Below are 16,639 nucleotides of genomic sequence, written 5' to 3' on the forward strand. Positions count from 1 at the left end.
GAGATGAAATAGTTGTTTTTTGTTTATGTGGCCCTGGCTGCCCTGTAACTAGCTTTGTAGACCAGGTTCACTTTGAACTCAGAGATCCACCTGTATCTGTCTCCCGAGTGCTGGGATTAAAGTCTTGTGCCACCTCAGCCAGACTGGGCAAGACTTCTTAAGACTGAGGGTAACTGCTCTAAGTAGGAGTGGTCCTTGCATAGCTGTCAAAGACTGAAATTGTCAGTAGCCTAGGGACAACTGCAGCCGCCCACTTATGGCATAGGGTGGAGGTGGGAGGAAGCTCAGGGTTAGCTGGGTAGTGATAACATTCACACTGTAGAACTACTCAGAAGTTTAATCAAAATGCTTGTATTTGATTCAGTGCAAAGTGCACTCTACCATGCATTAAGTAAGACATAAAACCATGTGTTAGATGATGCATCAAACGCTTTCTCAGGGTGTGCTCATTCTACTTGGTTATTGTTCCTTGGGAAATCCAAGTCTTCCAATTCCTGCTACTTAGCTGGGTCTCAGCGTCTACCGCAGCATGAACCAAGACTAAAGGGAAGGCACATTTTGGAGCAAGGGGGAGCTGAGGTTCATCTCCAGCAAGGTTGACTACAGCTGTGCTAGGTGATTTGGGGATCTTTTGGTGATTTGTGGGTTACCCCTCTTCATTACTCGGGGGTGGGGATGGGGTGGGGTATTGCTTATTGTTGTTTATGACTGCATATACTTATATTTATCACGAGCTTGGAGTAGTGACTTCTTAACACTTCATGCTTTCAGTCCTCTAACAGAATAGTTAGGCATATGTTTGTTTAGTGAATATTTGCAGATAAATTGCTTTATGACAAGGACTGTACTAGGGTGATGAAAAAGCCCTTTAGGAACTCACATTCTAGGAAGGGAGGCTACAGTACAAGTTCCAGTGATTTAATTAGTGACAGTGTAGATGAATGTGTGGATGCAACACAAAGGAAAGAAAGAGTAGCACACTCTCTGGGGTTAGATGCTTCCTGAGGAAGGTTTGAAAAACATTGTTGATACTTTGATGGACAGATTGAATAACGAGGAAAGTGTGTTGTGCCACAGCAAGGAGCCATGGAAGTACAGGTTGCATTTAGGCAACAGTTGAGTGTTGGTAGTATAGATGAAAAGTTGGTAGAGTAGTTGGGAGTAGATGAGAAGAGGAAGGTGATGGTAGGCCTTGAGCGCTTTGGCTTACAGACAATCAGTCCTTCCATTCATGGAAGTAGTGTACAGCAGTGCACAAAGCTGTGCCCTTGTGGAACTTGGATTCTAGTTGGAGGAGAGACAGTGGACAGACAATGATAGCACGTGAGATGGTGAAAGACATAAAAAGGGGTTGGGGATTTAGCTCAGTGGTAGAGCGCTTGCTAAGGCCCTGGGTTTGGTCCCCAGCTCCGGAAAAAAAAAAGAAAAAAGAAAAAAAAAAAAAAGAAAAAAGAAAAAAAAAAAAAGAAAGACATAAAAGGAAACAGCTGAGAGGCTGGGGAGTGGAGGAGCCTGCACCACAAGCTGGACAGGGTCTGCTTGGACCTGGGTTGGACAGTAACTGCTGGCACTAAGACTGAGGAGCACCATGCAAGCAAGGCAAGGGCATTCCTGAGTTATAGACCCAGCCTACATATGCCATTCTTTAAAAACGTATTATTTAAGGGTATGGGAGACAGCCCAGTTGGTAAAAGGTATGTCCATAAGCATGAAGACATGCATTTGAGTCACTGCATCCATGTAAAAGTCATATGTCCATTGCCAGGGAGGTGGAGACAGGTGGCTCCCAGTAGCTCTCTGGCCAGAAAGCCTAATCTATTTGAGTTCCAGGCCAGAGAGAGATCCTGCCAGGGGTTGGGAGTGGGGAGTGGGGAAGGTGAACAGTTCTCGAAGGCCAACCTTGGAGGTATTATTTAGCATATGTCACAACTTTGGTAAATGTCCTCCAGAAGAGAGAAAGCTATGTTTACTTCTTGCAAATGCTTTTTAGGAAGGCAGCCCGCTGTCTTCATTGCTGTAGCAAAGGTTATTTGTACCAGCGACTTATGACAACATGTTTTTTTTTTTTTTTTTTTTTTTTTGGTTCTTTTTTTTCGGAGCTGGGGACCGAACCCAGGGCCTTGCGCTTCCTAGGCAAGCGCTCTACCACTGAGCTAAATCCCCAGCCCCTGACAACATGTTTTAGACAAATTAAAGCTTATTTTGGTAGCTATACCAAATGGAATAGTATGGTATGAGTTCTTAGCTGGGAATTCTAGTGATGGTGCTAGTAGGAGTTTTGAGTACTTTGATGTCCAAGGCACCATTGTAAATAAAGCATGTGCACATTATGTTTTATTACCTCATTTACAGGCTTGGAAAAAAGGTGGTAGTAATATGTCACTTACAGATAAGGAAGTAGGAACTCAGCTAATTTTGTCGGTCTAGTGATAGGCAGTTGTGAAATGAATGAGATGGTATTTCAACTCTGGCCTCATTTCTACCCCACCTCATTTCCTGTGCTGTTTCCCTGTTGTTACACCGTGGTATTTACTCCTGGGGTAAAGTTGTCGGGTTGCTTTCCCTTGTGTGCTAAGCTTAAAACCATTTCTGATAATAATAGTTGAATACTGTGTCTTGTATTTAATGTGTTAGTGATGTTGTATTATTGATAAATTAGAAATATCCCATCAATGTGAAATTCAACATTTAGGAAACTATAAAAAGGTAGGCTAGCTGCTTATAAGTCAATGAGTAAGTTTTGTTGCTCCCTTGTGGGAGAAGACTGTTGGTAATAAAAGAGAACAGGGAGAATGCAGGAGAACCAAGATTAGACGAGAATAGGAGGGGTCTTAGAGGCTTTCTGCTTGGTTTAGACTGTTTGGAGTAAGAAATTGATGTATTAATCTTCAGTGTACACATTGACATAAACCAGACCTTTACAAATGTTCCTCATATCCAGAGATTACAGTGGAGCTGTCTCCCCAAGTTCACTTAGAATATCTGGGAGGAAATTCAGTGATCTGCTTTTAGGCTACAGAGAAATCCAATGCTGTTGTAGTCCCATGAGATACTTTGTAGAACTTTAAAAGCAGATATTAATCCTTTTCTTATAATTGAAAAGATTTCTGCTAGTTGTATGGTTAGTATGTTAATTTCAACCCTAAATTAAATCAGAGGATCTTGAGTCCACCTTTGAGCAGCATAGTAATGGCTGTCTTCTCTTTGTTTGTTGGATTTTTCAGGATAAAGTCTTTTCCAGTGTCTGAGTCCAGAAGCAGCTGAGTACAACAAGACACACCGGAAATAGAAATGTTGGTTGGAGAAGTTGTTCAGCAGTTAGGACATTACTGTTCTTGCTGAGGGTCTGAGTCTGGTCCCCACCACCCTCATGGTGGTTCACAACTATCTTTTACAACTCAAGTTTAAGGGGATTTTACACCCTCTTCTGTCTTCTGAGAGCACCAGGCAGGCCTGCTGTACGTAATAAACACAGGCTAACACTTATACACATTAAAAAATAATTTAAAAAAGGAAGCGAAATGTCATCTCTTATTGACAGAACATGCTAATGTTTACTCTGAATTAGATGGATTATGTACTAGGCAGTGCTAGACTTCCTCTGTAGGGAGATAGCTCTGGGGGCTAGCATGAGAGTATTTTAAAGAGAGAAAAGATTAACACAGGTACTTGCTTTCTCAAAGAATTCATTGAGTTTTCTGATCACCTCTGTCCTGAGAAAAGAATGAGCATGAGACTTGGGGACAGACTTCCATACTTGTGTTGAAGTCTTCTAGGGTTAGAAACAGGAGTTGTGGAATGTTTCTGAAGAAATCAGAGAAACAGGCTAAAGAAGCACAATATCCTTCATTTTTTGTTGCTGTGTGCTGCTGTCACCATTGCTCCTGCAGAATGTCACACAGAAGCTTTAACAGGGTAGCTTAGGACTATGGAGAATCTGTCTCAGCCAGTCCTTTTAGGCCCATTTCTCGTTCTCTGACAGCACAATGTCCTGTAGTTACATACCATACATTCCGTAACTGGATCATCCTTTTTTCTTCTTCTTCGACGTTTGTTTTCCTCCAGATACAAAGCATATTCTTTGGTGTTGCATAGATAATGCGGGAATATTACATGGATCAAAACCTTATTTGAAGTGTTCTAAATATATACATGTATATGTGTGTTCATGTTTATGTCTGTGCATGCCTGTATGTGCACATACATAGGAGGCCTGACGATGATAATGGTATCTTTCTTGATTGTTCCCTACTTTATTTAAAAATTTTAATAATTTGTACATGAGTGTGTCTGAGTAGGGGTTTGTGCACATGAGTACAGTGTCTGGGGAGGCCAGAAGAGGGTGTCTGATTCCCTGGGACTGTTGTTACCAGCATTTGTGAGCTGTCTGTTATAGATGCTTGGAATTGAACTTGGGTGATCCACAAGTGAAGTACAGAGTTAACCGCTGAGCCGTTTCTCTAGCCCTTCATTTCCTTTTTAAAAAGGTGAATTGATTTTTTTTTTTAATTACATGTGTAGGTCTCCAGCTCCATACCTCCTTTTTAAAATGGCCAGAAGAGCACATTGGAGTGTGGGTTCTGGGAACTGAACCTAGGTCCTTTGCAAGAGCATCAGGTACTTTTAGCTGCTGAGTCATATTCCAGTCCCTATTTTATTTATTGAGATGGGGCCTCTCACTGAACTTGGACCTTGCCAATTCCTGTATTTTAACTACCTAACTTGGTTTTGGAGTCCTCTGATTTTGTGCCCTAAGCTCTGTGATTACATATAAAAGAGTTTTATGTGATTGCACATAAAAGAGTTGCTTTCCTAACTTTTTATGTGTGTTCTGGGCATCCAAACTCCAATCTACTCTTGTATAGCAAACACTTTTATCCACTGAACTATCTTCCCAACCTGATGTCTACTTTGAGTTCGTGTGTGTGTGTGTGTGTGTGTGTGTGTGTGTGTGTGCTCAAACATGTGGAGGCCAGCAGTCAGTGTCAAGTATCTTCTTCAGTCATTCTTTTGCCTACCTTATTTTTTTCAGTGTTTTTTTGTGGAAGCTTACTATTCACATACAACCAGTAAGAACCAGTAAGGCAGGGCAGCGAGCCCCAGGGTTCTTCTGCCTCTTCCTTCTAGTGCTGTGTCTAGGTTTATTTTTTTTTTTTTTTTTTGGAGCTGGGGACTGAACCCAGGGCCTTGCGCTTGCTAGGCAAGCGCTCTACTGCTGAGCTAAATCCTCAACCCTTTTTTTTTTTTTTTCATGTGAATTCAGAGGATCCAAGCTCAGGTCCTCACACTTGCATAACAAATTTTTTATTGATGGAAGCTGTAATTGTTCATTTCGTTCACTTTGACTGTTGAAAAGTATTCCAGTGTGTTAGTTAGGGCTTTATTGCTGTGAATAGATACCATGACGAAGGACAACATTTAATTGGGGCTGGCTTACAGGGTAAGAGGTCCATTATCATCAAGGCAGGGACATGGCCATGTCTAGGCAGGCATGATGCAGGAAGAGCCAAAAGTTCTGCATCTTCAGCTGAAGCCTGCTAGAAAACTGGCTCTCACATGGAGGAGGAGGGTCTCATTGGCCACTCCCACGGTGACACACTTCCTCCAAGGCCACACCTACTCCAACAAGGCCACATCTTCTAATAGTGTCACTCCCTAGGCCAAGCACATGCAAACCACCACACATTGTATGTCTATTACTATAGTTGGTCCACTTTGTTATTAATGGGCATTTGAATAATTTATACCTTTCATTTTAGTTGTTTTAATACGAAGTTTGTAGCAGTGAATGTTCTGTATATATTACTGGAAAGAAGAGGCTAAACTGATTAGTTTCATATTTAGTGAGTTTGGTTTTCAGTGGTGTAGTCTCCTTAACCATGCCAGTTATTTGAGATAACCAGGTACTAAGTCATTCTTGTAAACTAAGTAGGAATTTAAGAAGGATGCATTGTGTGTATGTGCATGTATGTGCACTACAGATGTGCGTGCATGCACATGCACCTGCCCGAGTGCACATGTGAAGTCAGAGGACAACTTTGTGGAGTTGATCCTCTTCTGAATTTAAATGGCTTTAAGGATTGAACTTGGGTGCCAGGTTTGCATGACAAGTAGCATCATCCTCTGAGACAGGAATGCTTTCAGTGTTTAAGTATTTGTGAACTTACAAGATTTTGGCTAAAAGCATAATTCTAAATCTGTTTCCCAATTATACATTTAATTTTGAGTTACAAGCAAGTCATTATTGGCCATAGTCTTATGTTTCATGAGCATATAAAGGATCAGGTTTTGTATTGTTTTCTTTTTTTTTTCTTTCTTTCTTTTTTTTCTTTCTTTCTTTTTTTTTTGGAGCTGGGGCAAGCGCTCTACCACTGAGCTAAATCCCCAACCCTGTATTGTTTTCTTAAATTAAGACTCAGCATCTGCCTTTGATTCTCAAGCATTTTTACAGTTAATGTTGAATTTTTAGCAGTTGATTGTGCTTTCTTATTAAAGAAAACTTAGGTTTTCAGCAACTCCGTTACTACTGATGAGTGTTCTGCTTTCTAGCTGTGATTTGAAGCTGTAGATACCATTGTGTCATTCACTGAACAAACTGCTCTGTGAGTACGTGTGATATTTTGTTCTTGTAGCATGCTTGAAGGTACTTACCAGGGGTTTTCATCAGAATACCAGTCCTGTTCTTGCCAATCACCTCACTGTAAGTCTCTGCTCTTTTTATAATTATTCAGTTAAAAACTGCATACCATTAAGTAGGCAGTACTTATGTTCTGAAACCTGGAGTAAAGCAGTAAAAATTACCCAATTCACAGACTTTACAGTACCTGCTCAGCTTACCTGGTTGGAATCTACATTTCTTCTAAAGGGCTTGAACTCTGCTAGAATCCAGCTTCAGAGCTATTAAAATACCACCTACTTTGCTAGGACTACTAAAGATTTCATATAATTGGTTTCTTAATAAAAGGAAATCTAGTGTTTTGGTACATGTATTGATTAGGATGATTGGTTTTAAGCATTAATTTGAGTTAGATGAAAGTGGAAAAGATGAATTTATTATTGGTTTTTATTATTTTGTGTGTGTGTGTGTGTGTGTGTGTGTGTGTTGTGTGTGTGTGTGTGTGTGTGTGTGTGTGTGTGTGTGTGTGTGTGTACAGGGAATTTAAGCCAGGCCCTTGTGCATGTTAGACAACTGCTACATCATGAACCATACCCCCAGTTCTTAGTTCATTTTTTTACATCTATTTCAGCCTCATCTACTTGAACTGTAGTAGCTTTCACTAATCTTGTTGGAACTTTTAAGGTGCTATCTCTTCAAAGACTCATTTTAAAATTGATAACTATTGGCTAATTTAAGTAAATGAACGCTTTTCTGGTTCTTCAAATCTACACCCATGTGCTGTGTTCAGTTATTCCCAGAACTCCATTGTTTTTCTTCATACGCTTCATTATCTAGATGCTCAAACCCAACTTGTCTCTTTAACAGCATTGAGCTTCATCCCCATCCCTTATTTGCTCTGAAAGATCAGGGACATTTCTTTAGTGGAGACTTAAAAGATGCTTATCTTTCCTGACACTAACTCAGATAAAATTTTGATTTTTTTAATGTTGGGGTCTTGTCAGTGGTCTTTGTGTAGCTGGGTTTTCTTTTCTTTCCCCTTTTTAAAAATCTCTTTGAAATGATTTCCATTATGAGACCAGTCTTTGCTCAGGGAAGTTGAGTACTGCTTGCTGGTGCTGTCTTAACTTCTGTCACTGCACAAGTGATTGGGAATCTGGCAGAGCATGCTAGACAAATACGATATAGAGGATGTGATAACTTACAATTACTGTGTACAGAGGGAAGATAGGAGAAGCATTTCAAAAGAGGCGTTTGGACCGGCTCCCTTGACTAGTAGTTCTTTGGGGGCAGAATGGCATTTCAGAGAAGGGGCATGGAGAGGTACAAAGATAAGCAGACATAAAAGGGCATGACGTCCCAGGAGTTCGATAACATTTTTGTGTCAGGGAATAGCTGTTAGGGAATAGCTGGAGAGTAAACAGTTCTTTAAAGTCGTCGTTGTTACTGTTATTTTATATGTATTGGTGTTTTACTTTGCATGCATATCTGTACCATGTTCAGGGTGCCTGTGGAGGCAAGCATGTGCAGTTTTAAAACAAAATGAGTTGTACTTTGGGTGGCAACATGACATAGAAGATACTGTCTTACCCTGTGCTGCTTTCCGTTGGTGCCGCTTGCTTTCTGCTGCTGCCTGTAGCTTGCCTGCGTGACTTTCTGCTTCAGTCGTGTAGCTGCAAAACATCTCGTGCTTTCTACCTCTGCTTGGCTATTCAGTCTCTATCCTCTCCAGGGAATTGGAAGTTTACATGCCACCATCATGAAGCAACCTACCCTCTGCTAGAGGACTGTTTACCTGCTGCCTTGGACTACTTGGTACTCATTGTGGCTGTAGTTAAGTTTGCTAGAACCAGATGACCAGCCTTCTTAGTTTGCCATATGATTGCCATACTTAGCAAGTTTACGTTTGAGAGTCATGCTGTGGAGTCACTACAAAAGAACTCACGATGTTTAAGTTGAGTTTACCATTTTATGTTGGTGCTTTTTCATAGTCCTGGGAACTTGAGGGCCAGGGCTGCAAGTTAGACACATCTATATCCTAGTGTATCAGGTACTGTTTGAATGACCAAGGACAAGTTACTGAAAATTCCTGAACCTCACCCGCCATACCACACATATTAAATAGGTGTAAAGACAGCTGTACTGCAGAACTAATGTAAGAAGGACATAGATCTTGATTATAAACCGTAGCTTTACGCCATGGAAGTATTGAATGAACCCGATAGAAAGCGTAAAAACCCAGTGCTGGACTAGAAAGCAGAGAGCTATTCAAGTGGCAGTGGTTATCAAACCACCGGCAGATGCCACCTCTGCTCCAGGGAGATTGGGAAGTACGGAAGAGTGGACATGGCAGATCTTTTTTTTTTTTTTTTTTCTTGGTTCTTTTTTTTCGGAGCTGGGGATCAAACCCAGGGCCTTGTGCTTCCCAGGCAAGCGCTCTACCACTGAGCTAAATCCCCAATCATGGCAGATCTTCTACATCACACTGTACACTGTTGTCAGGATCATGGGACTCACACTTAGCAGTGACACTATCTGCTATTATTAGAAATCCTTGGTGTCTCTGAGGAGTCATGGCTCATTGTTGCACTGTGTGAAATGGTTACCACACATATTGGACTTTGGGTAAATATTCTTGCATTAGAGCCAAGTTCATTGATAAAGTAATTTAAAATTTTTGTGCTTGTAAGCCTAACATGCATAAAACTAGGAGGTTGTATAATAGGTAACATTTACTAAGATTTAGGTAAAAATTCCTTTGGATAGCTCTCATTCCCTTTTCTTAAAAAGCCGGGCAGAGATCTGTGAGCCTCCATGCTGGGATGCACATCTCCACTCCCTGTCACCCTTTCCCTTTCCACTCTGACCTCTTGTCCCATTCATTGCTGAACTCTCTGAGCCCACCTCTGCTGAGTGCAGTGGGCTTTTGTTTTCTTTCTTTCAGTGCTAATCTGTGGGCTTGGAGAAGGTTGGTGAGAACAACTTGATTTTATAGCACTGACCTTAAGTATTGTGGTCCTTGTTCAGTAGATGATTCTTCTATTCTTGACTTCTGCTGACACCTTAAGGTAGTGCTTACTATGTGTGGATGGCCTTGTTGGAATATCCTAATAGTGCTTGCTCAAAATGTGGATTCTGAGCACCCACTGCTAGATATTCTAGTCATAGGTTAGGTTTAGGGTGGCAGCCAGAGCTGTGCAATTAAAGTGAGTAATGTTTATACTGCTGATATGATTGAATCCATCTCTGTCTCTCTCTGTCTCTCTCTCTCTGTCTCTCTCTCTCTGTCTCTCTCTCTCTGTCTCTCTCTCTCTCTGTCTCTCTCTCTCTCTCTCTCTCTCTCTCTCTGTCTCTCTCTCAGTTTGCAGAAGATATTGGGTGTCTTTCTTTATTGCTGTCTACTTTATGGCTTTGAGACAGGGTCTCCTAATCCCTTATTTCTACCCCTCTATGCTGGCTTACAGGCATACTACCATGCCTGGCTTTTATGTAGATGCTGGAAAATTGAATTCAGATCCTCTTGCCTTCACAAGAGGCTAATAACTACACAAGTGCCTAATACACTGAGCCATCTCCTAAGTCCCTGTTCCAAACTTTGTGAGGCTAATTTTCCCCCACCTTAGTTACTGGAAGCAAAGATAACAATCTTAACTAACTGCTACGAAGTAGAAGGGACTGCTGCTGGGTGTTAATATTTTAGGTAAAAAAAGGAAACATTAACCTCCATGGGTGCCCATAGAGAGGCAGATATGTATATATGTTCTATAAAATGCACAGTTAATTAATTTTCCTCTCTTAAGTGCTGTTACACTCTGGGTCTTATTCCTTCTTTTCTTTGTATTCAACACTGTATTTCTAAATTTTTTCTCATTCATTTTCCTTGTTTTAAATTTTTTTTAGTTAGCATATAAAATAATGGGTTTCATCATAACATTTTCATACATACATCATTGTACATTACTTTTATATACCTCCTACCCTCCAGTGCTCTCCTTTCTTCTTGCCACATAGTTTTCTTTCATTTCATTTAGATTCTGCATAGAGGAAAGAAAAAACAGTCACCATTGTCTTAAAAATCTAGTGCCAGCATATTTCAGTGATTCTGATCATTGTGTAATATCTCACAGAATGTGTTTCCACGTTCTCTCCATTCTTAGTGAAGGAAATGTAACAGACATATTTCCTTATGGATTTGTCTCTAGCACTTACCCAGGAATTACTGCTGGATTCATAACTGGCATCACAGAGTTTTCTGCAGAGTTGCTTAGTAGTGGCACTTGTTTTTTTCTTCCTTTTAAAAACCTTAAAAATATTTTTATTTTATGTAACTGGGTGTTTGGCCTATATGTATGGCTGTACACCATATGCATGCAATGTCTGTGGAGACTGGAGAAGGGCATTGAATCCCTGGAACTGGACTTACCAATGGTGTGAACCTTTATTTGAGTACTGGGAATTAATCCGGGCCCTCTGGATGAATAACTAGTGCTCTTAATTGCTGAGCCATCTCTCCAGTACACCTCCATGTTTTTGGTAACAATTCTCTTTATTATTAAATCCCATATTTAAGTTTGTATAGACTGGCAACAAATAGCAAACTAACAGCTTACTGCATCAGAGGACTAAATTTGGCAGCCAGCACTGAAACACAACTAGGGGCATCCACGGAAATTGGCATGCACTAAAGCATGACATGGTAGTGTGCAAGGCTTGTCATGAGGCATTTTGGATAGGTGGCAAGAGTGCTATCTTGTTGAACTATTCTAGAACCCTGATCTTGGCGGAGTCCTGGAATTAATCATTTAGATCATATAGCATATTTATCCCCACCAAATTGGGACCCAGTGGATTTGTCTGCTCTGTCCTGCACTGTGCTCCCAGCTCATTGACTGGATGGACGCTTTCCACAGTTCTAGTTCTGTGATGAATTAGACTTCAGGTTTTGCAAGTGGAGGTTCTCTCAGGAATATTCAGAGATGGCACAGTCGTGCACAGAAAGCACAACTAGTGCTTGATGCTGTTCCTTCTCTGTATGGGAAATAAAAGTATAATCTGATAAAGGTAGGGTGGTGAGTTTTATATCAGACAACAGGAAATAATACATGATTCAGATACTAATCAAAACCTAATAATGGTCATTTTATTTTATAAGTCAGATGTCACATCTCACAACCAAGCATATATAGATTATTGTTAAGGTTTTCTCTAAAATAACTCAAACTGTTGTATATGGTGCCAAGCTTTTTATATTAACTCCCTATTGTTTCACTGTCAGATTCAGGCAGTGTACATTGTGAACATTTTCGAAAGCCTTCTTACTGAGTTTTTAAGAATAATTTTGTAGGGTTGGCAGTCTAGTATGAAGATGACTTTAAATTTATTTCAAAAGACCTACATTTTAAGTTAAATAGAATAAAAGTATTATACCTTTTCCCCCTTTTAATCTTTACATTTCTAGTGAGAATTCCACTTCATTTTTCTTTTTAATAAAGAAGTTGGTGGAAATAAAACTTCATTTGTAGGATTTCCCTCATTTTCCCTTCCCCCCCATCCCTGGCTGACCTTAGACTAAGCTCTGATCCTGTCTGACCTTCCTGACTATTGACATTACAGGCATTTGTCACCATCTCTTGGTCTATGGGAACTTCTTATACTGTATTTTTTTCAAGGCGTGTGTATGTGTTGCTGTCTTTCTCATCACCTCTTATATCACACAGTCTCTTTGGTTGTACTAGTCTTGACTGAGTCAGTCACAGAGTAGATCTGTCTTTATAAAGATCTGAACTAGAAAATCTTGAGGAGGGTGGGTTTCCGCTCATTGTGTCCATGTGGGATTGACTGTATTGGAAGTGGCCGTCACTGAGGTTGGTTAGCTCCGCCAGCGCTGAGGCTTTAGTGGCATTTCTCTTTTTACTTTTCCCAAAGCTATTTTTCTCATTTCAGACTGTAGCAGATAGCTCACAGTTCTGAGTTGAGAAAGAAGTAAGACATCTTTTATTAGAATTTTATCAGAAAAGATTTAAAAGTTATTAGCTAATTGATGTTTAAAAAAGTTGTTACCCCAGAGTAAAAGTAGGTGAGATAACTTTTTCCTTTTCCTCATTTTGAATACCATGCTTAGAAAAAGTAATGGTACAAGCCGTGCACTAAACCCAGAATCTTGTGACTTATTATTGAAGAGGAGTGGGGATCTGATGATTTCTCTCCAGGGGCAGACTCAAAATCGAGATCTCATTTAAGACTAAATAAAAGAACTTCTTATGGATTAGTAGTAGCAATACTAAATCTAAATACAGTATTTCAACTAGTGACTGAGTAATAGGCCTGGGGTGGAAAAAACGGAGTTTGCAAACCATACATCTCCTAGGAGAATACTGCCACCTTGTGTATATGCGATGCTATTCTGTAAATACCCATTTTCTTTTGCTGCAACAAGTAATTTTTTCTTTTCATATTTGTACCACTTGGTTCTGCAAGTTTGTAAAAACAGTTTTAATAGGGTAAAATCAAGCAACCTTCTTTTTGGCAGTAGGAAGAGTCTTAGGTTTGACAACATCAAATTTGGTATGGTTAGCTTCAGGAATTTGAATGCCTGAGACATGATACTAATTTACTTCTGGTTTAGTTGTGAACAACTTCTTTTTATTGGAATGTTTGGGAAAGTTAAGGATTTTTTATTCTTTATTGCAGTTTTCCTGGTGCCTTGAGATTATTATTCCAAACGGCAGAGTTTACTGTAATGGGGAAGACATCAGGCTCCAGATTGACTGACACAGCTGCTCCTTGATTCTTAGATGTTTCCATCAGGCCCAGCACAGAATGACCACAGTAGGACTTTAGAATAATGCCTTTGAGAAAATATTAACATGCTGCAAAGACAGCTTTTAAAATTACTTTGATTACCTGGGGGTATAGTTTAGCAGGTTTAAGATACTGTCAGGAGACTGGATTGAATGTTCTCTAGGTAAACTTCTTTATCCGGAAAATGTGGGGCAGGACACTTTCTAAGGATCTTTTTTAGCATTTGGATTTTGTAACGTGAAGCTTTTACTCTCTTTTACAAATGTTGAAGCTGTAATTCACATCAAGGCACTTGCAGCCTTTCACAGAGGAGGAGAATCAGGGGCAGGTGCTAAGAGGTTTGTCTTGGCTCATGGTTTGGAGGTTTCCTTCTGTGACTGGCAAAGCGAATTAATGATTCTGTGTCCGGGCTGTGAGAAAGAGACCAGGGATGCACAGTCCCCTTTAGGGCACGTCCCTCATGCCTCTAGACCTCCTCCTACGCCTACTATGGACTCTACCGTCTCATAACACCATGTCCCTGGGGGCATAGTTATCTTTAGTTCTGTTTATTAATTTCATCCCTGGTCTTTATTATTTCCTCTCTACCGCTTTCAGGCTTGGTCTGTTGTTTCCTTTCTGAGTTCACTAAGTCTGAGTGCGCTCTGAGGTTTAGATATTAGTAGAGACATCTAAGCTTCCTTCTCATAACTGCCTTTGCTCTATCCTAGAGTTTCTGGTAGGGTTTGGTTTTTGTTTTTATTTGAGTCTGGGGATTTTTAAATTTCCTCCTTGATTTCTCCAGTTACACAAGAGTGCATTGCTCAATTTTCGTTTGTTCGTGGAGTGTCTATAGTTTTTCTTGCTCATTATTATCTAATAAGATATACATTTTTTTCTTTCTAACTTGTTAAGACTTGATTTAGGGCCTAAAATGTAGCACTTATATTTTAATCTGTTTTATTTACATGTCTGCTAGTAGTCAAACTACCTTTTTAAAAAAGCTTTTTTAGAGGTTGATTCTTTGTGAATGTTTCATCACTTACCTGTCATACTACCTTATAGTTGGTCTATTTCATTATAGCAGAACTATTAAGAATTCCTGTGTTTTCCTAGCACATGTAGAAGTCCGTTTCCTGCTCCAGTGCATCCATCTTACCCTTATTTACTTGTACTGTTAGGGACCACACCCAGAACTCGAGCATGCGGGGCTGTGTCCCTACTCAGTACTTAAGATGAAAGTCTTCTTCTAAGGCCACGCCTCTCATCTCGTTTCTGAGTGCATTGCATTTGTTGGTTGTAGCTCACTGTGAAGCATGACAGCTCACTCAGTGACTGCATTTACAGTTGCTAACACTTAGGCATTTTCATGGTTCCATTTTTATTCCAGCTAGTAATGGGCATAAGGTCTTTTAAATGATTGCGAAAATTAAAACCAATGATATATTGTTTGGTTTTGAAATGTTTAGCAAGTCTTTTTTAAAAGAGTTAAAAATTACTTTTGGAGCATGTGTGTGTGTGTGTGTGTGTGTGTGTGAGAGAGAGAGAGAGAGAGAGGGAGAGAGAGAGAGGAGAGCGCGCGAATACTAGTTGTAAGAGACAAACTGAACATGAAAAGACTGAAACAAGGGAATAAGATAAATTTTTTGTAGTATCTTTTATTTTGCACCAGCAATGTTGGTAACATGAATACCTATTGTGAGGCTAATTAAGTTAATTTTTTTAGATGTTTTGGAAAGAATACTAAGAAAAAAGGGCTCAAGTATGAGGTTAGCGTCTAAAGTCTGTAATAAGTGAATTGATCTTGGTGTTTGTCTTGTGATTTTACCTATTTTCTTAGTATTAAGTATGGGAATGGTGGTAGTTGCTGATTGTATGAGTATGTAGAAACTCATAAAATGAAATTTAATCAGTTATACACAAGATGGAGAGAGCAAGTGAGCGAGCACATGAGCATGCCCGAGAGCATTGTATATAGGTGTGTGCTGTGCACATAGAATCCAGAGGCGTTGGATTCTCCAGGTAGTTAGTTAGTTGTGAGTCACGCCATGTGGGTCCTGATTGCCAAACTCAAGTCCTCTGTATGAGTATCACACTGTCGACTGCTGAGCCACCACTAGCACCGGGACAGCGTGTGTATGTGTGTATATATACATGTGTTTTTTTCCTCATTAGGCAAGAACTTATGAAATGGAATGGATGGGGCTATAATGATTCCAAGTTCTTACTGAATAAGAAGGGCCAGGTTGAGCTGACTGGGAAAAGGTAATCTCGCTTTTAACTTCATGTTGTTCCTTCTTTTCCTTTTCTTATATTTTTAAACATAATATAGAAAGGGCATGATAATATGATTGCCCCTCCTCTAAGCAAAAGTTACCATTTGCTATAATTTCTTTTTATCCTATAATATTTTAAATTCTGATGTCATCATAATACCTATACTTTTATATCTTTAAAACTAAGCCTTTATAGTCACTCATTAATAATATTATCACACTTCCAAAGTAACAAGTTTGTTATAATATCTAATTATTTAGTCAATATTCTCATCACCCCTGTTGTTTTACAAATGACTCTATAGGTAGTTTTCTGAATCAGGATCCAAGGAGTCACCCCTGGTCCTCCATTGCTTTTGATTTAATGGAAGTGACTTTTATATAAGTCTTGTAATTTACACTTAGATTTGGGTTATAATGAAAGATAGCATAGCACCTTTATGGTTATCTTAGAGATTAATTAAGAGCAAAGAGGACACAATAGTGCTGCTGGAGACTTGTTTTCTAGGGCAGGGCTTCTCAGCCTTCCTAAAGCTGCGACCCTCTAATACAGTTCCTCCAAACTATAAAATAGTCTTTGTTGATACTTCACAACTGTACTTTTGCTAGTGTTATAATATACATCAGATATGTGGCCCATGGGAAAGGGTCATTCAACTCCCAAACAGGTCACAACCTATAGGTTGAGTACCGCTGATTTAGGTAGTAATAGAATTAGAGAACTTATCTGCTAGTTTTAGAGACTGGAAGATTACACTACCGCTACTAGACCCAGCATGGGTTCCTTAAGGCTTCATTTCTTAGATTGTTGAATTCTGATCCAAAGACATGAGGGAGAGGAACAATAGGTGTATTGTGTAAGCTCTGGGCATGGGGAAGGTGGGTACTTGGCACAGTCACGTTAGGGGTAGTCAGTCTCCCTCTCTCCAAAGCTTGTGTACATGGAAGCAGGGTCTGGGTACTCTGG

The 16,639-nt window shown here is 39.9% G+C and overlaps 1 protein-coding gene and 1 non-coding gene across 2 annotated transcripts in view; one reads left to right on the forward strand and one right to left on the reverse strand.

Moving 5' to 3' along the window:
* The window catches only part of Agps (alkylglycerone phosphate synthase), a 98,056-nt gene that overhangs the window by 2,371 nt on the left and 79,046 nt on the right, over window positions 1–16,639 (forward strand). Inside the window, 1 exon segment of the mRNA NM_053350.2 lies at window positions 15,572–15,661. Coding sequence (NP_445802.2) covers window positions 15,572–15,661 — 90 coding nt within the window.
* Trnap-ggg5 (transfer RNA proline (anticodon GGG) 5) lies at window positions 9,004–9,078 on the reverse strand. The gene has a single exon. It is a non-coding gene; the product is annotated as a tRNA-Pro (tRNA).

The sequence above is a fragment of the Rattus norvegicus genome, chromosome 3 (assembly GCF_021556685.1).
Source record: "Rattus norvegicus strain SHRSP/BbbUtx chromosome 3, alternate assembly SHRSP_T2T, whole genome shotgun sequence".
Taxonomy (NCBI): Eukaryota; Metazoa; Chordata; class Mammalia; order Rodentia; family Muridae; genus Rattus; species Rattus norvegicus.